General features: G+C 41.8%; 1 protein-coding gene across 1 annotated transcript in view; it reads right to left on the bottom strand.

Moving 5' to 3' along the window:
* Positions 1-755: 755 nt before the first annotated feature.
* Positions 756-21,021, bottom strand: part of MRPS9 (mitochondrial ribosomal protein S9) — a 36,553-nt gene continuing 16,287 nt past the window's right edge. The window contains exons 5-11 of the mRNA XM_040223824.1: positions 16,713-16,792; positions 8,156-8,241; positions 6,986-7,061; positions 4,439-4,607; positions 3,423-3,531; positions 2,409-2,578; positions 756-1,420 (exon numbers count right to left, since the gene is read on the bottom strand). Of these exons, the coding sequence (XP_040079758.1) occupies positions 1,329-1,420; positions 2,409-2,578; positions 3,423-3,531; positions 4,439-4,607; positions 6,986-7,061; positions 8,156-8,241; positions 16,713-16,792 (782 nt within the window). The 3' untranslated portion in view covers positions 756-1,328. The remainder of the gene's footprint in view (positions 1,421-2,408; positions 2,579-3,422; positions 3,532-4,438; positions 4,608-6,985; positions 7,062-8,155; positions 8,242-16,712; positions 16,793-21,021) is intronic.

Here is a 21,021-nt window from a genome sequence, read left to right as displayed (position 1 = left end):
CCTGGGTCTGCAGCGCGCAGCTACTCCATCCCGACCATTGTGCTTCTGTTTGTTCTGAGGGGCCAAGGCAATGAAGCATCCTTCACTCTCAAGGACACTGCCCGTTCACACCATGACTCCCCCCGCCCGTCCAGACTGAGACCCCTGCACGCACGTGTGTACTGAACGATAGAGGATACGGGGCTCAGGGGCGGGTGGGTTTCCTGATGAGAAGCACAACCCATGATCACCGTGCACCTACTGGGGCCCTGCGGGCCTGTGGATTGTCCTGACCCCCCAAACCTGGGCCAGGGGCTGCTATGCCCACATTTCAAGGGTGGCCCACCCCCCCACTCCCACCCAAGGCCACACCTGAGCCCTACATCCTGCCTCACGGTGGTCGGTCCTTTAGTCACTTTTATCATAAAACTGTAACAAAGGCTGCTTGTATCACATTTGGGAGGTAAAGTGGACACTCCTGTCCTCCCCTCCGAGACAGAGATCACGCCCAGGGGCCCTCAATCACTGCTCCCCCTGGGCCAGGCCCTCTCACCACACTGTCCGCTGTATTCAGGGCTGCACACGAAGACCAGACTTACTGTCCTTTATGAAACCCCAAACCCGCCTCATGCCTGTGGTTCCCAGTGTCACAGAGAGGGACCCCCAGGGCATTGTGCGAGCCCAGAGCCTCAGAACTGATTCATCCTGTGACTGCAAGTCTGTGTCCAACCTGGAGGGTACCATGCTCCATGAAATAAGCCAGACAGAGAAAGACAAACACTGTATGGTATCACTTATACATAGAATCTTAAAGAAAAAAAAAAGTCAAACTCATAGAAACAAACAGAGGACTGGTGGCTGCCGGGGCCCGAAAGAGGTGGGCCTGCCGTCGTCCTCAGCGACTCGGCAGGGCTCCCGACAATGGCACTCCGCTGGCTCCATTCTTTTCGACAAGCATCTCATCCCTCAATTGTGAAAAATGTGTAGCTGTCTGGAAAAGCGACAGCATGCGGAGGATGGAGCTCAAGTCTGTGCTGCTCTTAGGTCAGCGGTGTGGCTCCAGAGCTCAGATCTGTGGGCTGGGCCTTCCCATCTGAGAAAGGTCTCCTGGCTGGGTTTTGCTGAATGTTCCTTTCAGATCAAATACGCCAAGAGTCTGAGTTAGGCTTTGAAAACTCTCTTCTGAAAGTTTTAAAAGTGAAGCAGCGGAACAAAGCTAAAACATTTTAAGTAATTATTTTCAGAAGGCGACCTTCACAGCATTGCATCTTAGAGTAAGTCATCTCACGAGGCAGCCGCCCAGGTGGCCCTGGTCTCCTGTGCGCCCCTCGCTTTCCCACGAGGGACACTCAGCGCTTCTTCCAGGTGAACTTCCTCCGGGCGCCCTCCTGGCCTGGCTTCTTACGCTCTCGGACACGGGGATCCGTGGTGAGCAGTCCAGCTGCAGCATAAAAAGAGAAGCCTTTAGGAACCACGGAAAACACAGGGAAGTAGGTAAGTAGTGTGAACCAACAGCTCCTGGGGTAAGAGGAAGCACCCAGGCCCATGGCCAACTCCCGCCTCACAAAACCTCCAGACAGCAGCGTGCTTTCCCTCTTCGGGGCTATCTTTCTGATTTCTGGGACAAACACCAGGCACGTTATTTGAGTCTGCTTGTCTTCTGCTCTGAGAGCTACGATCAATTCCTTTTTGGTTTTAAAACTTGTTCAACTAAGGACAAAGCTGCTCCTGTGGCGGCATCACTAGTCACTGCAAGGAAAGCCGCCTGGTGCGCTTACCGTTACAAAAGCGGAAGTTTTACAGACACTGTGACTCTAAGGTGTCTATACTTCCACACACTTCACCGTCCAGGAGGGTTTTCTTTTCTACCTCTGGGCTCCATATGTCACAAGTAACATATGACTTCATAAACACATCTGAGAAAAGAAACTTCTACCTTTTAACTTGTGTGACAATAGTATTTCTTGGGACTTTGTTTCAAGATCTAAGAAAAAAGCTTTAGAGTTGTGTTCTCAGCACAAGACTCCCATTCTGGGAGAGTAAGGTCAGTTTTGCTGGTGGCTCCCACTCTCCCAGTCCTCAGGCGTGATTACGAGTCACTCTCAGCCTCCATCCCTGATGTGTTTGTTAAGTATTACACAGGCTGGAGTTTTTCACTGTTCTCTTCACTCTTCCAACACTAGCACTTCTTTTCATTGTGTGCCAGGCTCACATATTTTGTTAAGAGTACTTTTAATGGCCACAGAGCAAAGGCAAAACTTCACTTACCATATACCCATGGCTTTTGCACGGGCTCGACTTAAAAGGAGTGGGAAAAAAACAACGAGCTTACATGGAAGGCAAACCAGACCTGTCTAAATTCTAGTTGAAAAGGTAAGTGACGATGCCTTATTCGTTTCAGGGCTCACAGAAACTCAAACTAGCCGTACCTTGGCGCATCCATTCAACCTCGTCCTCGGTGATGAAGCTGCACAGGGCCCTGGCCACGGCCAGGCGGATGGCCCCCGCCTGCGACGACCGCCCGCCCCCCGACACCGTGCAGGTCACGTCGTGCTTCCCAAGCCGGTCAAGGAAATGAAAGGGGAACATGAGCTGCTCTCTGAGGACATCACAAGAGGCGGAGTTAGATTTGCGGCATCTACACACGACTTCACAGAACACTCACACTCCAGTCGTTTATAGGAACCACAACACACGCAGAGACACTGCTGTTTCGGATACTCAGACCCCGTGAGTGTGGGGCCGGTCTCTCTTCTTCGGGTGCAGTGGCACACCCTGCCTCACTGAGGGGGAGTGACGGGAGTGACGATGCTAAAGGGAAGCTCTGCTCACCTACTCGTTTGGGAGCTTAAACATGTATCTGCTTTGATTCCTGAAACTTTTAAGATTCCCAAGCAAATGCTGATAAACATAAAGAAACTGAGAATAAAATTGAGAAAAAAAATCAGAGAACACTTGCATCAGGGTGGTCAAGGTGAGAAAGAAGCCCCAGGAGGCGGGGTCTGCACAGTCAGGAGGCAGGTACCCAGAATACAGCAAACGTCTATGAGGACAGGGAACCACACCCAAAGGGGAGCAGCTAGAAGCGGTCACTCCACTAGTGATCTGCGTTAACCTGGACTGGAGCTTCCCTGGTAGCTCAGTGGCAAAGAACGAGCCTGCCGATGCAGGAGGTGCAGGCTTGATCCCTGGGTGGGGAGGATCCCTCGGAGAAGGGAATGGCAACCCACTTTAGCATCCTTGCCTGAGAAATGCCACGGACAGAGGAGCCTGGTGGGCTACGGTCCAGGGGGTCGAAAGGAGTTAGACATGACTTAGCAACTAAACAACAAAGAGAAGTAATCGGACAAACATAAGGAAATCATAAGCCTTGTTGATCGGGATGTATCATGAAGCGTATTTCCTTTTAAAATCAAAAAGCCAAACCCAAACGCAGATCTCACCTGTCTTGGGTCACTGGGAAGTAGAGCAGGTAGTCGACCCCATTTATTTCTATCTTCCCACTTCCATGGCCATAAACAACCGCCTCCGCATTTGCAGTCTTTCTCTTACCTTGAAAAATACAAGACATCTATGCGGCGAACATCTTGAAGACCAGTGCTCTGAGTGAGGCAAAACTACATTAATTTCCTCCCCTCAGAGTAACAATACCTAACACTCTATATAGGAAAGTTCTATAATTATTACACATCAAACAAAAATAAAACAGGCAAACTACACCATAATTGATGTAATGAACTTATTATGGGGGTGTTTTGTTCTTTGATCCCATTTTAGAAATATTACAATGATTCTCGTTTCAACTAAGTAATTCACATTTGTTTACATCATTTTTTTAAAATGAATTTACCTAGTATTCTTTTTTAAATTAATAAGAATATACCTGAATCTCAGCTGTAAATTTTTATAATACATGAACAGTATAATAGAGTATAACTAAAAGAAAAGGAATCCTCAGGGAAGGTCACACTTCTTTGAAAATATTAACTGAAAATGACACAGGAAAAGATGTTAAACTTTTGCAGATGGATCATTTAATAGCTCAATTCTTTAAAGTGACACCACGTCAAATGGCTTTGGGCATCTACAAGGAAGATGTCAGCTGAGGACCTAAAGTTTTCGGGTTTCGTAGTTTTGGCATCTGACAGGCAGATTTGCTGAACATTTTTAGTGTATGTAAGAAAGCTCTGTGGTAAATACGTTGTTGTTTCCACCAGGTGAGAATGTGAAAATACCAAGTGCTAATGTGATTGTGCAGGCTGTGTGTCCACATCTTTTCTTGGGACATTAAAAGGTTCGGTTTTTCAAAATGTCAACAAGAATCTCATAACCTCGGAAATCCAGTGTTAACAACAGCAAAAATAGACAAATGGACAAAATGAACAGCAAAGGGTGAGAGTGCACACCCCCCGCCGTCTCCCCACGCTCGGGGGCGCGCCTCGTCTCCAGGGTGCGTTACCTTGGCCTGTGCTGAAGGCCATGCCCTGCTCATCATACTGCAAAGGCTCGATCACATGTTTCTTCGACTGAACGGTCACTGTCCTGCGGAACCTGCCCACAAAGTCCTCTTCAGCTGCATCGCATGGCAAGGCTGATAACCTTTCCAGCAGCCGGATGAACTGTGTGTACTGCAGACAATAAAAATTCATTAGGAGATGGGAGTGTAATTGCATTTGCTGAGTTTTTTCTATTTTTATATACTTGATCTTTCCAGTGTTGCTTTTCTTGATGAATTCTGACAGGATGACACTTGCGCTGCTTCTAAAACAGCGTGCAGGCGTGGCATTCTCCCTGGGCACCTCTGGTCCTCAATCGTTTCTTTAGAGAAACAAAGAGATAAAACCTTTCAAAGAAAAATCCATTTCTCTGAACTGGGATATTACAAGAAAGTGAAATTTAAATTCCGTTTCAAAAAAATATTTAGAGGATCTCTGAGTGTGACTTCTACTCTCTTACTAGAATTGCTATCAAGAGGAGCTTCATAAATAATTTCCAGCGAGTTTCACACAGTAAAATGGGGAGAGTCTGATTTTGAGAAAATGTACCTCTTAAATTATATTTCATAATACACTTGGCAAATATATCTTTAGCTGTTCAAGCTGTGTTACTTTAATGTTTATGATTTCCTTTAAAACTGAACAATCAAGCTATTTAAAAATTCAAGAGATACTTGACTTAAAGGGCAACCTCTTGAAATAAATTATCCTTGCTACTCTGTGCATTTTTTTAATAGTTCTTGAACATGTGATTAGAAAGTAAACAACTTGGTATTAACCCCTTAAAATTAGAAGCCAGAGTAATCACTCTAAAGTGTTTATGCAGAAGGAAACAACTGACACTTGACATCCTAGTTGAGCACAGAGTGTGAAACCCAGTTTTTTGATAACCTGATTTATGTTTTTGCCAACCCTAAAAATCAGGCTCGCCTTTATGACCTCTGCCTTTATAGTGAAAATCTGCCACTAATGATTTGAAATATATAAAAAACACACATGTAAGATTCAAAGGGCTGCTTCAGTGATTGCCTCCAAGGATGTTACGAGAGAAGCAGCCTAAGGAAGGGTGAGATACTTAGGCACCCAATCTGGTGGAGCTCCATTGCCTCCATTCGCAGCTGTCCTTCCCCAGCTGCTCTGAGTTCCCCTGAATGTGCCGTGACACCCTCAAACCCACAAGTAGGTAACTAGAGCTGTGACAAAGCCATGCTCAGGAACTGAGATCATGAGTCGAGCTATCACCGACCACTCCTGCCTCCTTCATCTCAACACCAGTTGTCAGCTTCAGGATTTCTTCCACTATCCAACTGTCCAAAGTACAAAGACCCCATATATTTGCAGATAGACAGATGAATAGATGAGCTTATATATTTGGTTGTTTTGTTTTCATGGCTGCGCACCTTTAACAAAGTCTTTGGGATATTTCCAAAATGAAAACAAACTTGTTATTTTATAAAAAATGAAAGCAGCCAGGAAATGGGAAACACAGAAATGATGCAGTCAGTTAAGAGGCAAAAGAGATCTTTTTTTCAGCTGCATCCAATGCAGTAATACCGACTTGGCAGTCAGGCTATTAGAAATTAATTCCAAAAAAAAAAAGAAAGAAATTAATTCCAGCTCTACCACTCACCAAACGTCCAACACCTCAGTTTAGCAAACTGCAACTTTTCCAACACATTAATTTCTATAATAACTTAAATGAAGAACAGAGAAATTTAAGTATATGACTTAAAATCTACACGGTGGCAAGGTACTAACAATGTCAGTCACTGCCGTGGGAAGGAAAAAACCTTTCTTGAAACAATTTGTGAAATTTATCTACACTCTCATCTTCTAGAAATAATCTAAATCCAGAACATCAACATATTTAAAACATCAGATTTCCTCTGGTAATTTTGGCATATGTTAGAATACTGAGCAAAATAAGAATCGGGCTGAGACCTAACCAAGGATCACCATCTTTATACGCTTTTGGGAGCCTGCTAAAAATATATATTCCTGGGAGAGGCCGGTGGAAATTCTGGGCAAGGCCTGGACCGTAGGAAACCACATTTTGTTCCCAGCATTCCAGGTGATCCGGACACTGGTGGTTTTGCTGAATCTAACAACTGGCCATACAGATACTGCATATGCTAAGCAGGAAGGGAACCCTGTGCTTCGTTTCTTCCTATTTCATCTGTAAAGGCTCCTTATACTTACCATTGGCCTGTAAAATTAACACCTGCTCTATTGAAGGATGTAAAAAATGATACCCGCCACACTCCCAAGACAATGGGCAGAGGACGGCCAGTGCACTTGCAGGGGAGGGTCTGGGTCTTCTAGGCTTCCACCTTCCTGGCCTATGGGCAGAATCGACTCCAAATGTTTTTTTTTGTTTTTTAAAAGGAAAACTGTCTTAGGAACACATGGCTCTTGAGGAACATTACTATTAGGATCCTAAATATTAATATAGCAATTGTCTACAATCTTACGGCATAGGTCCCCTTAAATTAAAAAGATTAATTACTCACGTCTTGATCTGACAGTTTTTCTACTAACATTTCTTCCAGTTCCTCCTTAATCAGCCATCTGCTACCAATCGGGTCTCTGTTAAAATATCACATATATTCTCTTTTAAATTAACCATGCAATGAGAGTTATATCATGGAAGATCCCACAAGTGGTAGTGATTCTTGATGGGGAAATACACTTTTGTATTAATATTACACAGTTGTAAAACTCCATCCAAGTGAATAGTTTTTTGAGATAGGTTATTACGTTTCCTCAGTCTACTTTAAAAGAAGAGATAACCAGGCTAGCAATGTCCCATTGGCAGAGTTAGACTTGGCAGTGTGAAACTTGCTGGATATTCAAGTCACCAGCTTTCTCAAAAACTCAAATTGTGCTTGCTTTTCATAATTTGTTTGAAAGGAGAGGTTATGGAAGCACAGTAATCTGTCAGTGGACTAAAGCAGTAATGAATACAAAGAAAAGGCTAGGGATAGTACTTAACAGACTAAACTAGCTATGTTCCAAAACCTGGGTCTTTTGAAGAAGAGAAAACACAAGCATGTGCTGTGCGCCCAGTCAGGTCTCTGTGGCCCCGTGGCCTGTAGCCCGCCAGGCTCCTCTGTCCATGGGATGCTCCAGGCGAGAATGCTGGAGTGGACTGCTACTCCTTCTCCAGGAGAGCTTCCCAACCCAGGGATTGAACCCACATTTCTTGTGTCTCCCCTGCATTGGCAGGCAGGTTCTTTACCACTGTGTCATCTGGATCAAAAATTTGTGTCTTTTGAATAAGAGGAAATATATGACTAACCAGTCCAAAATTTAAAACCAGTTGGTCAAGTTGATGGATCTAGTCTATCACTGTTTGCTAAATGGTTGCACAAATCTTTAAACACAAAATACATAAAATATACACACACACACCCATATACATATGCATACATACATAAGCACAAAAATTTTGAAGAAATAATATTCAAATATAGTAATTAAGTGCCATTTAATATATAAATCTGGAATGAAGTAATATAAAAATAATAACCTTAATATTTACATCCTCCCGAACAAAAAAACAAATCATAAAGATTAATGTTGAAATAATGAACACATTTTTAAGCTTTATGTAATGCCTAAGAAACACTATGATAAGTGGTATGTTTTTAGTTAGTATTTTAACACAGAGAAGAACTTACTTGGTTCTAGGTTTTTCTGAAAACAGACCTTTGGCTCGCAGCTGGTCTTGGCGTTCTTCTACATGGAGCACCTTTCCATACGCTTCCTGTGGCAAGTAAAACACACGCTAAACCGAGAGACTGCACATTCTTACCACTACTTTCTCCTCCCTTTGAGTCCCCCTCATCTCAAAAGTACCCCTCCTCAATTCTCAAGTCACAGCTGCACAGCAAGTACTGCTGAAAATGCTTTTCCACAATACTATTTCTCACTCAACCTGAAGAATGGTAGAGTAATTTCAATGAGAATTTAGTATTCTGCATAGTAACACACTTCAGCTGAATTTAAATAACTCTATAAAAGGTTTACAACTAGCTCAGTGAGGATATTAAACACAAAATAAAGTTACAAATGATTTATTTTCCTTAAGAATTCCTCAAACAGAATCAAAAACTTTCCTTAAAAAATTCCTAATTTATACAGCAGCAATATGCCTTTAAACTTGGAGAAATGCCAGTAAAAATTATACTTGCCACTGAACAACTTTTCTAATATTTAACACTTATGTAATAGTTAAGTCTTTACCATGCAGTCTGTGTCTTTAAAAGTTCTCTATTAATATTTACTTCTCATTATTTGATTTCTATTAATTTACTTTCTAGAAAAGACTTCAAATGTATGTCACCTGTCAAAACTGTAATGCAAGTAAGGGAAATTTACCATTTTGTTAGAATTGTAAAAAAGCAATAATCTGGCAACAAAGGTGATTAATAAAATACATTTTTCCAGGAAATGAGTTTACAACAAGCAGAATAATGCAACTGCCTCCCAGTTTTTTTTGACTGAGCCTATTTGAAGACTCATGTTGAATTGGTGTGCATTCATTTATCATTTCATACTAATTTCAAGTACGTATTTGTTTATAATATACTAATCGAAGGAACAGACACGCTCAAAGGATGAACTAGAGATCTCAGAAGACACAACTGGTTACTACGAGATGCCTGTCCGTATTTCAAACAGTCTTAATGATCTCCAGCTTGGGGTCAACCTTGTGTGGATGCTGATCAGAGCACTATTTTATATTCAAAGCTGCCGATAAAGAGTCTGCTCTAAGAATGGGAGTGTCCCTGGCTGCTGCCTCTGTACTGACCAGCGCTTCCATTTTATTATCTTCATTCTGCAACCTCTTCTCAGGAATCCATTTCTTTCAAGTGGAAAAGGGAGAAAGGGCAGACGAAGGAAGAAAGGATATAAGGACTGCACCTTTGATTTGCATAAATATAGGTGAGAAAAAAGGAATGGTGAGACGAGGACAAAGCTCATTTCCTGTGGCTGGGAGACTCCTGAGAGCGTGTTTTGTGTTGTTTGTTCTTGGAAGGAGAGTAGAATTGATAACTTAGACGAGAAGAAGAAAAGCAGCCACATGCAGAAACTGTGAAGCCGGGCTGAGCATCTCCGACACGGTGAAGAATCACTAACCAGTCAGAGGTTCTACAGCTAAGGCCCCATCAGCAGCAGCAGCTGCTAAGCCAAACACCAGGTCAGAAATGCACCGTCTCAGGCTCCACCCCAGACTTCCGGAAGAGGAACCTCTGACATGGGCTCACTGATCTGTTGGAACCATGCCCCAGAGTAATGTACACTGAAGTCTAGGTTTAAACATCAGAACTACGGAAAGAAATTAGGTTAATTCAATTCTATTGTCCAGGTTAAAAATAACTACCTCTACAACGTGGACAGCAAGAAGATCAAACCAGTCAATCCTAAAAGAAATAAACCCTGAATATTCATTGGAAAGACTGATGCTGAAGCTCCAATACTTTGGCCGCCTGATGCGAAGAGCCAACTCACTGGAAAAGACCCTGATGCTGGGAAAGACTGAAGGCAGGAAAAGAAGGGGACAACAGAGGATGAGATGTTCGGATGGCATCGCTGACTCAACGGACTTGAGTTTGGGCAAGCTCTGGGAGATGGTGAAACACAGGGAAGCCTGGTGTGCTGCAGTCCACGCAGTCACAAAGGGCTGAACACGACTGAGCGACTAACACACCCAGCTTGTTAAAGATCTATTTAATTTTCTGGAATAACCAAAGCAACAAAAACAAAAATAGTTCACCTGCTTCACAGGTAAGTTTCAAGTCAAAGTTTGGGCTGCTAAAGTTGTTATCGTTTGCCGGTGACTTCTGAGCAATTTTTACATTAAGGCCACATTTTTCTTAAACTGTTCACTCTGCTATTATCTTCTGCAGTTCATATATTTAGTTCCACAAAAATGCATAAATAGTGTATGTAAAATCACCAGAAAAACCGTCGAAAATGAGAAAAACCACCCATGAAGGTACACGTCAAATTTCAAATATGCTAAGTTCTAATCATTGATGGAGCTTCCCTGGTGGCTCAGATGTGCTTTGACAGTTGTGATCCATCAAGTTATATAATGCTCACATTAAAGCCCTTCATTCAGTTCTCTAAATATTTAGGAAAATATATGTAAAGTACTTGGCACAGTGCCTGGCCTATAGCAATGGCCAAAAAAGGACACAGTGGTGAGGTATGGTGTTTGGGTGTCAAATACGCGAAACCATTTTATGTGCACGCCGTTTCTACCTTTCTTTCTCTTCTAAATAATAAACCCGCTCTTCAGAGTCTGTCCTGGCTACTCTGAGACAAGAGTCGTCTGGAAAGTACACCCTACAGCTTCAGCTCCCTGAAGAGGTGTGTGTATTAATTTACATCAGAAAATCCTCGAGAGTATAAAATACGCCAGGCACTGTCAACATCACAGATTATCAGGACTGGCTTCTGGTCTATTGTTCAATTTCCACTTAATTTTTAAGGGGCACTAGAGGATTAGCCGTGACCCCAGCTACGCTAAGTTTATATACTGTATTTAATAGTATAATTTTCAAATATGACAGGAATAACCCAGATGTGAAATGCTGAATCATTAATCACAGCTATGATTAATATTTCATAAAATCAAAGCCAGTCTATCCACCCCTCATGTCATCAGATTTCCATAATGTATGAGTTGCATTTAGAAGGTGCCTAATTTGAAAATACCAGATGCTCAGGGTGCAAAAAAGAAATGCTTAAACTAAACTCTTCCAAGAGCATGAGCAATACGATTTTTAGTCTAAAGAAATCTGATTTTAGTCTTCCCAAATCTGTTTTGGTTTATTAATCATGTAGAAGTTCCAATTTTAGGAAGGGCAAACAAATAACATTTCTTAGGAGAGTGGTACAGAAAAAGTCTGTATATATATATTTTTTGATATACAAAATATATACAACTAACAGTAATTATCATCTTAGATACTAGTTCAATACAGTTGAGATTTTAAAATGTTTATTGGGAAAAAGAAAATCACAGGAAATAAATTTCCTAAATAACAATCTTCTCAAAATTTTTTGGCTACTGGCATATACAAAACCAACTGAAATAAATGTAATACAATTCATTTCTCATGGATTTCATCATGCTATTTATCTAGAGTTCCAAGAGACATATTTACACAGGAGACCATGACTATCACTTCATGAACAGTGTGCTATACTTCATGTAATGCTATTCAGCACAAACAAAACAGTCTCACACGTAGGTCATGGAGACAAGTCCTCTGGGAAAGTACACACCAGGAGTAATTACACAGGAGTGCTTGTGACTCAATACCATACATTTTCACTACCTAAAGCTCCATCATTTATTTAGAAAAATAATCTTATCATTATAAAAGAAGTGATCTGGTTGAAATCAACAGAGGCAGTAAGTTGAATCGGTTTTTAAAAACTGATTTTCCTAATTGTTACACTTAGAACATACAAGATCCACAACAGTAATTATTCACATGTGAGGAAAATGTATATTAAAGATACTTCCAGAACAGCAGATTCTGTTACTGAATTAGTTACCAAAGTAACTCTCCACTATTCTTGCCTGGAGAATCCCATGGACAGAGGAGCCTGGTGGGCTACATACAGTCCAAAAGGTCGCAGGGAGTTGGACGCAACTGAAGCGACACAGCACGCACAGATGCATGTCAAGGAGGACTGAAGACAGCACGCAGATGCATGCCAGCCTGGTCTGCAGCTTTCTAAAAGGAAGCCCTGAGTGTAGTTGTGAAGCAGAGTTCTGTAATACCTCACTGTGGGAAGGGTCACTGCTTTAAGTCCATTTTTAAGAAGTGCTGCTTCAAAAGTTTTCAACATGCACTACCAGGTGACAGGGAGGATGGAAACCAAGGAAGAACCCTGGGGTGCCAGGTCCCTAGAACTTTCGTTAGTTGGGTCTGCAGCACCATAAGTGGACATACACACCCCTCTGGGGCTGCTGTGTGAACCCAGAAGTTATTTAAGTCACTCAAAATAAACTGGAGAATTTCTACATGAGCTAGGCAAATGAATCCTGTTTCTACCTACACTATCAGGATTAGAATCACCTCTTTTTTTTTCCACATTTTAAACTTTCTCCCCCCAATTGGGTAGAATAGTTTAAGTATATAATAATCTACTTATTCCTTAATTTGACCCTTCTTTGGGTAAAAGTTTCATCTGTGGCCATATACTTGCTTTGAATTATAGAAATATTCTGGCAATACTCCAATGTTTACTGTAAGACAAGTCATGAAATATAAATGAGGTTTCTAAATTCCCGGCGTAGCCTTTATAGATGAAGAACCTTATCTTAAAGATTGTGGTAGGGAGAGCTGATGGATAATTTCAATAAATGCTGAATGTTTCTGACAGCTTACAGTGTTTTCGAAGTGTTTCACACCCTTTCCTGAGCTCTGGTTTCATGGGATGTGAAAAGGTGTTCTGGGTGGAGAGGTTTCAGGTCACTTCCTTTACTATCTTTTTTCATTCTGCTCCTGAAAGCTTAAATCATGTCTGAGAAGTACACAAATTCTATTGGTAAGTGGCTATTAAGGAGATGGAAAGTTATCTACTTTGGGTAAGAAAGACAGATGAGCAGCGCTGTCCAGCATGGAGCCCCTTAATCCTCCACAGTGATCCTTTGAGAAACTGTAAGGCTCTCTTTTCCTCTTACTTAAAACGACCTTTACTGTTTAAGAATTTACTTGTTAGTAGTGTTTCACACTTCATTCACTACATATGTACATCTTGTTCGCTCTTTTGTAAAACAGATGGTTTTTATTGACTTTCCCAGGAACCTGGAGACAGGTGCGCGGCTGTGCCCACAGGTGGGAGTTCTAGCCAGTGAACTCTCCGCGTGTAACACACTCAGGGATAACACGCTCACTCAGGGTGTAACACACTCAGGGTGCAACCCCCAAGGACCAGGACGTACTCCCACACCTTACATTCTCCAGCAGTTTCACTTCTGGGCAAAACAACGAGCTGCTTCTTTCTGAGAATCCTCTGCTTCCCTCAAAACTCCTCCCACTTCTCCACAAATAACCGGATGGACTAACTTCAGGCCAGTGGGAAACAGTGCTCTCTAAAGCTTTATGTCTCATCCTCAACTGGAAGCTGTAGCAGGCCCGTGTTGTATAACTTTAACAGGCAGGCAGCGATCAGACATGGGAAAGCGGCTCCGACATCATTACAGAAGGTCAACAGATGCCACAGAGGGCCCCCGGCAGAACTGCACTCAGGCTTGGGATTGGTGCTCTTCTGCCAAAAAGCCTGGCCAAGGACGCCCATGGCTCATGCCGTCACAGACTGCCCAGGACATGGGAGAATCAGAGTCTGGCTTAGAGTCTTTCACCCTGCCACATGGGAAGAAATGACATCGAAAGAAAGAGATGGTGACAACAGTGACTCACTTCCCGCCCACCTGTCACAGTCTTTGGGGGGTCGATGCCCTGGGCTGTGGTGGATGGTAGTGGGAGGACTCCCCTCCTCCACCAAGAGAGGGCAGAGCAACTCAGGGAGCAGCTTCCAGGTATACTGTCTTATATCATATGCGATGCCTGATTCACCACAAACAGGGAGGGTTTAGTCACATAACACGGTTCAGGGTTACAAGCAGCTTCTCGCATAACTCGGACCCACACTGGCCCGGCAAGGACCACAACTGGGATTAACAACATCTGCCCTGCATGAGGTGCAAGCACTTGGTATGCACTTAGGGAAACTCCTATCCTTTTTTCCATACATACAATTAGTTTAAAATTTCATAAGGTGCATTTTTCGAAAATACAAAATTTTATTAATTATCTGAATTAATATGCTCAAATTTAACCAAAACATCTGTAATTCACAGGTGTAAACTGTTCTGATGGACAACAAAAACAAATACCAAACCCACAGTGTTTGGGGGTCAAAACACGCAAAAGACTCTTAAGACAGACCTAAATTACTAGATTTATCTAAAATGTAGAAGCCTGAAGAACTCTCCTGTATGTAACGAAACTGTATGATGCATTAAGGAAGATCATTGATAAACTGAGTGTAATCTGACATTTGAGTTTAGACTGGGGTAGTATCTGATTGGCTGAGAAACCAATCAGATTCTTGAGCGATCCCTATTAAAAACATATAAACTAAAGTTAGGCCTCTTCTCCGATGTGTAATTTCTTCATTATGATGGAATGCAACCGAATACCGAGCCCTGAGGTTGCTCGGTTTCAGCCCAGACAAATGCAAATGGCCTGTCGGGTGACAGCTGTTTGATAAGGCTCCTCTCCACGACCCACCCGCTTTACTTTTTCCCGTGAAACTTGGGATGAAAGGCAGAAGGCAGGAAGAGAATTAATGTAGCATACAGTCTAAAGGCAATGCTACAACCGTGATTAAGTAGAAAAGTTAAAAGGCACAGATTTTCCACAGCTTCGCTGCGTGCAAGCCATCCGTGTAACAAGCTGACAGCCGAGCGCGCCAGCTCCATCACCTCTCCGACAGCTACTGCGCGCACTGCGCCCCTTTTCAGGGGGAATTTGCGTCTGTACCATGAAGCGTTGTACATTATTTCTGAGCTCTGCAGGGGGCTCGAGTCCATATGGAACCTTCACAAATATTACCACAGATCAAACCAGAGGCGTCGGGAGGCAGATTTGACATACCTATTTAAATGAGCGGCAGGGGTCCCCGGGCGGCCGCAGGCGGTGCGGAGAGCCTGGGTGGAGAGCGCGGCCAGCTCCATTACTCAGCAAAGATGCCCTCCGCATCCATCATTCATTTCGTTTCTGCTGGGCAAGAAGCTCATTTGCCCAAGGTCAACAGAAAGTGAAAGGAAGGTTTTCTTTTTTTCCACGCCCCTCCCCAAGAAATAAATGCTCCTGACAACTGGGGATTCTATCCTCTGGCTTTGCAGAGCGCAAACACCAGCCAGCTTGACAAAACAGAGTACCCATGTGCGTGCGGGCCAAGCTGCCTGAGAGTGCACTGGGGCCACGGAGGCCTGGAGATTGTTTCTGTTAACTGGGAGAAATCATACATACTATGAATAAAATAAAACTTGACACCGTGTTCTACAGATGAAGCGGGTTCTGTTGTTTAAAACTGGGTATTAGCATCCAGCCTTTTGTCACAGTAACTGTAGGAGATGCCCCAGTGTGTACACCATCAAACACCTAGGCTCTGAAAGAAAAATACAACCTGTTCCCAGGACAGGCAAATGTGGTGGGGGGTCAAAATGTAGTGAAATCACTTTTTTGTGGGTCCTCTAGACCCTGATTCTAACCTCATACATTGTGCTGGCCTATAAAAAGCAAATTGTATTTGAATAAGTAATCATTTCATGGCAAATAGATGGAGAAACAGTGGAAGCAGTGACATATTTTCTTTTCTTGGGCTCCAGAATCACTGCAGACAGTGACTACAGCCATGAAATTAAAAGACGCTTGCTCCTCAGGAGGAAAGCTATGACAAAGCTAGACAGCGTATGAAAAGCAGAGACATCCCTTTGCCAACAAAGGTCTGTACAGTCAAAGCTATGGTTTTTCCAGTACTCATGTATGAGAGCTGGACCATAAAGAAGGCTGAGCACTGATGCTTTCAAACTGTGGTGCTGGAGAAGACTCTTGAGAGTCCCTTGGACTGCAAGGAGATCCAACTAGTCCATTCTAAAGGAAATGGGTCCTGGGTGTTCATTGGAAGGACTGATGTGGAAGTTCCAATACTCCAGCCACTTGATGCAAAGAGCTGACTCACTGGAAAAGATCCTGATACTGGGAAAGATGGAGGGTAGAAGGAGAAGAGGGGGACAGAGGATGAGATGACTCAGCGACTGAACAACAACGAGAGGGAAGGACTTTGCCTCTTTCCAGGTGAGTGAGCGCCCCATCACCCTGATGGTATCTTTCCTGATTCTGGCCTTGTGATACACACCCACAACTGGATACTGACCTGAGCATCTCTCTCTCAACACGACCTTTGGAAGTAAAAGCGTTTTAAGGACAAGCCATTCTGACATAAATTCTCTAGTGCTTACCTTTAGCAAAAATAAATTAATAAGATATAAAGCCTTTTAACATACTGTCTTACCTCTAGAAGTCCTACTTTTTGTCCGTTATGAAACGTACTAGGTAAAATTCTGAAGCTGAGCAAAATCTCTGGTATCATTAGTTACTTAGTTAACAGCTCATATTATTTACCGTGTGATATACTTACATGCATTAATGAGTAGTATGACTGTTTGCCAGTGTAAAAGAGAAAATGAAATGGGCGGCCATCTTCTCCCCACTGGATAGCTAATACAAACCAAATGAAAACAAATAAGCAAAAATAAAAATACAGAGACCAAATAGCCTGCATTTAATTGCGGTTTTATAATTCTGCAATAAGACATGCTTTTAATTCTGATTAACTTTTAAAATAACAAAAAAAGCATTAATCATTAGAATTGAGTTTGGCAGGTTTACCCTAAATTTAGGATATTTAATATTTCATACCCGTTGATACAAAACAATGTTTATATTCGATAAAACATTCCTAAACATTTCACCATGAGGGTTTCCATAATTTGTTTTAAATTAACACACAAAATACCAGTATTTTCTTGCTAGAACATAACAAGTTATGTTTGGTTATTAATATAATGCACTCCCATATTCTTGAAAAGGAACAGCGATAAAGTCAAATGTAATACAGTCAGGAAAATATAACACAGAAGAGAACAAAACGGATTTGTCTGCGCCACTGTTTATTTCAACTCTGTGGTGACATACCTCCGAGAGTTTAAGAAGTCTAAAATAGGAGGGGCCCCACAGATGTTGTGTGTGGTTCCTTTTGAAATACAGATAATTGCTCACATCTAATAAACAGCAAACAAGCTGAGAAATGGCATCGCAGCAGTAGAGGAAGCCAACACTAACTCCATGTCCTTGTATTTGCACGGCAATGTTACTCTGTTAACCACTGGCAAGAACTCCAAACACGGAGGTTACACTCTCTATTGCACGAGTTGTAAACGCTTTTCTCCCAATCTGCCTGCCTTCTGACCTTGTCTGGGGTGTCCTTCACAGTCAAGATATGCACAGTGTGGCAGGGGACTCTGCCCTGCTCCTTCATGGCGGTGCTTTTCAACTGCTTTTTCATTATCATCCCTACTAAGGAGCCCTTACTAGACCCTTTCTCCCTCATCGCCTGTCTCCCCAGGAAAGCTGAACACTGTAGATACACTGAATAGCTGCTGACATGCACTGTGGCCCTTTCCAGGGCCACAAACATAGTAACAGCTAAGATTTTTTTTGCCTCCTATGAACCAATTTACACTCCCTTGGGGGCAATATCATCCTCATTGAGAAAACCTGCTCTAAGACTCTGGGCTGTCTAAAAACTATTTTCCTATATACTATCTTCTGGAATTTTTGTATGTTTTCCTGATCAGAAATTTAATCAACATGCAATTTATTAATACATCTGTGAGGCAGAAACCCAAGTACACCCTATTCTGTCCAACAAAGAGGGTCATTACTCCATCAGTTTTTTAAAAAATAATATGCTTTTTTGGTTTGAAATATCAGCTGTACAGCACGTAGGGTATCTTCCTCTTCTGGGATAACTGGATTATACACAGGCTAGTTTAAATGAATACACTTAAAATGAAAGCCATTTCATAATAAATGGTGGAAAACAGGTGTGTACTGGTATCTCACTGTTGCTTTAGTTTGTATCTTCCTGAAGCATCTTTTCATCCGCTTTTTCCCACCATCTGAGTATGTTCTCCAGTGATGTGTGCTATGGTCTCTGGCTCATTTTTAAATCAGGTGGTTCTTTTCTTATTGTTGAGTTTTAAGAGTTCTTCATACATTTTAGGTAACAGTCCTTTATCAGATGTGTCTTTTCTAAATATTTTTCTACCGTCCTATGGCTTGTTTTTTCATTCTCTTGACCATGTTGCTCACAGAGCAGAAAATTTTAACTGTAATGATATCCAATTCATCAATTCTGTCATGAACCATACCTTCAGCGTATTATCTAAAAAGCTAGGGGCAAACCCAAGTCTTCTAGGTTGCTCAGTACTGGTTCAGTTTCTCTAATAGGTACAGGCCTATTCACACTGTCTACTTCCTCATGCTCAAATCTCAGCAGATGGCCTTTCAGTGAACTGGCCCATTTCATCTGGGTTATCAAGTGGGTGGGCACAGAGCTGTTCACAGTATTCCCTTGATTATCCTTTTAATGTCCCAGGACCAGAATCGCTGCCCCCTTCCTTTGCTGATAACAGTATTGTGTCCTCTCTCCTTTTTTTCAGCTATGCCTGGCTAGAAGATGATCAGTTTTACTGTCTTCTCAAAGACCCAACTTTTGGTTTTGTTCATTTTCTCCCCTAATTTCCTTTTTTTCAATTTCACTGACTTCTCTTCTAACTTTTAATGTCTCTTTTCTTCTGCTTACTCTGATTTAACTTGCTCTTCTTTTTCTACTTCCCTCAGATGGATGTTTAGATAACTGAATTTAGATTTTCCTTCTTTTCTAATACATGCATTCAGTGCTACAGATTTCCCTCTGAGCACGGCTTTGGCCCACTCTTCTTACCTTTATAATCTTTCAGATATTAGAATCCTCTCAACAGAAGCAAGCTTAGAGATTATTGCTCTCGATTCCTCCACTGCATTTACATATGCCCACCTTCTGAGACAGAGATGCTTGTTGTATGTGTTTATAAGTACAAGTGGCATCTCTTGACCTATGCAAATATTTGTCCCTCTATTAGAGAGTGTGTAATTGAAAGAACTTAGGCTGCAAAGTCAAACTTCCTTGGTTTGTTTTTTAGCTTCTTTACTTAATAGTTGTGACCTTAACTGGGTTATTAACTCTTTTGTGAGTCAGGCTGCTCATTTGTGGAAAAAAAAAAAAGAAAGAAAACCACAAAATAATCACGAGGATTATGAGAATAAATGAACAATACTTAAAACACATATGAAAAATACAAATGGCATCCAGCTGCATTCACATCACACACCTGCTGCAGACGGAATGTCTGTGCCCCGCCCCCACCTTGCAAGAGCTTTGAGCCCCGTGGAGAAGCCGCTGCAATGAGAAGCCTGCATACCATAAGCAGAGAGTAGCCCCTGCTTACTGCAACTAGAAAAAGTCCACGCAGCAGTAAAGACCCAACACAGCCATAAATGAATCAATAAAATCAATAAAATAATTTTTAAAAACCCAGAAAGTGAGAATAATCCAAATGCTCTGCTGATGAAAATTCATCTTCACCAAAACAAGGTAAACTGAAGGAAACTTCTGGTAAAACAAGGAAAGTGAAACATAACCCTCCGAACTGAATTAAATATCATCAAGCAAACATTTGGAGTTTTTGGAGAACACTTTGAATCAACAGCTCAAAACTGAAAACAGAATGGACAAAAAAACTCAAAGAAATGAGACAGCTTGATTAAATTCAGGGGAGAAATGTCAACTAGCTCGTAAGTAACTTAAAAGAGAATAGACTAAAACATAATACATTAAAAAACAAAAAAGAAACAACCAAAGAAATGAAAATGAGATAAAGATGTTAAGAGTCAGAGTTGGTGTGACTGATCTGGAAGGCAACCAAGGAAGGAATAACACTTACATAATTGGAGTCCAAAGGACAAGAATTAAAAGTGGAATAGAACTAAAATTTGTAACTGTTAAGAGAACTATTTCTGGATGTAAGGACTTGAATCTACCTATTGAAAGAACTATCACCACTGTAATCTAACCCTCAATAATAATCAATGGATGCCATATTTTCATAAAGCTACTAAATAGATAAAAAACCCTTTAGACCACCGGGGGAAGATGACTCGCACAAAACTTCTCAAAAACTACAGGCAAAGCAAGGCAACGGAGCAGCATTTTCAAGTAACTCAAGAAAAGAAGTATGAAAACCAGAGACTTTCTCCTTCAGCTAAGCTGTCCTTCAAGTATCAAAGCTATAAAGAAACAATTTTAAAAACTTAAGAATTTGTATCTGTGAGCCCTTTTGGAAAATCTACTAGAAAATGAATGAACTGCATTCAACCAACAGATGACCAGGGAAACCTCAGCAAAAGGAGTTGTGGATAGCATTTAATCTCCCACATTGGAAAACAAGAAAAACAACAGTTATCTACTTACTAAAGCTGTTGTGAAAATTATGAGTTATGCATGCAAAATACTGAGAACTGTACCTGGTCTGCTCTAAGTTTCAATAAATACCAGTTACTATAATTCAGGACACTTCAAATCAATTAGAATCAAGTTACCCATGACAATTTTATACTTTTATATACCCTCTGAATATCATAATGGACATTATGTTGTCCTCTTAGGTTTTCTTCTTCCATTCACCAGACTTGCTAGCACTTGATCAATTTCACCGGTTTTTCAAAGGGTTGAGTGAGTGAAGTCGCCCAGTCATGTCCGACTCTTTGTGACCCCATGGACTGTAGCCCACCAGGCTCCTCCCTCCATAGGATTCTCCAAGCAAGAGTACTGGAGTGGGTTGCCA

This window comes from Oryx dammah, unplaced genomic scaffold (assembly GCF_014754425.2).
Source record: "Oryx dammah isolate SB20612 unplaced genomic scaffold, SCBI_Odam_1.1 HiC_scaffold_25, whole genome shotgun sequence".
In the NCBI taxonomy this organism is placed as follows: Eukaryota; Metazoa; Chordata; class Mammalia; order Artiodactyla; family Bovidae; genus Oryx; species Oryx dammah.
This window is presented reverse-complemented; position numbering and strand designations above follow the sequence as displayed.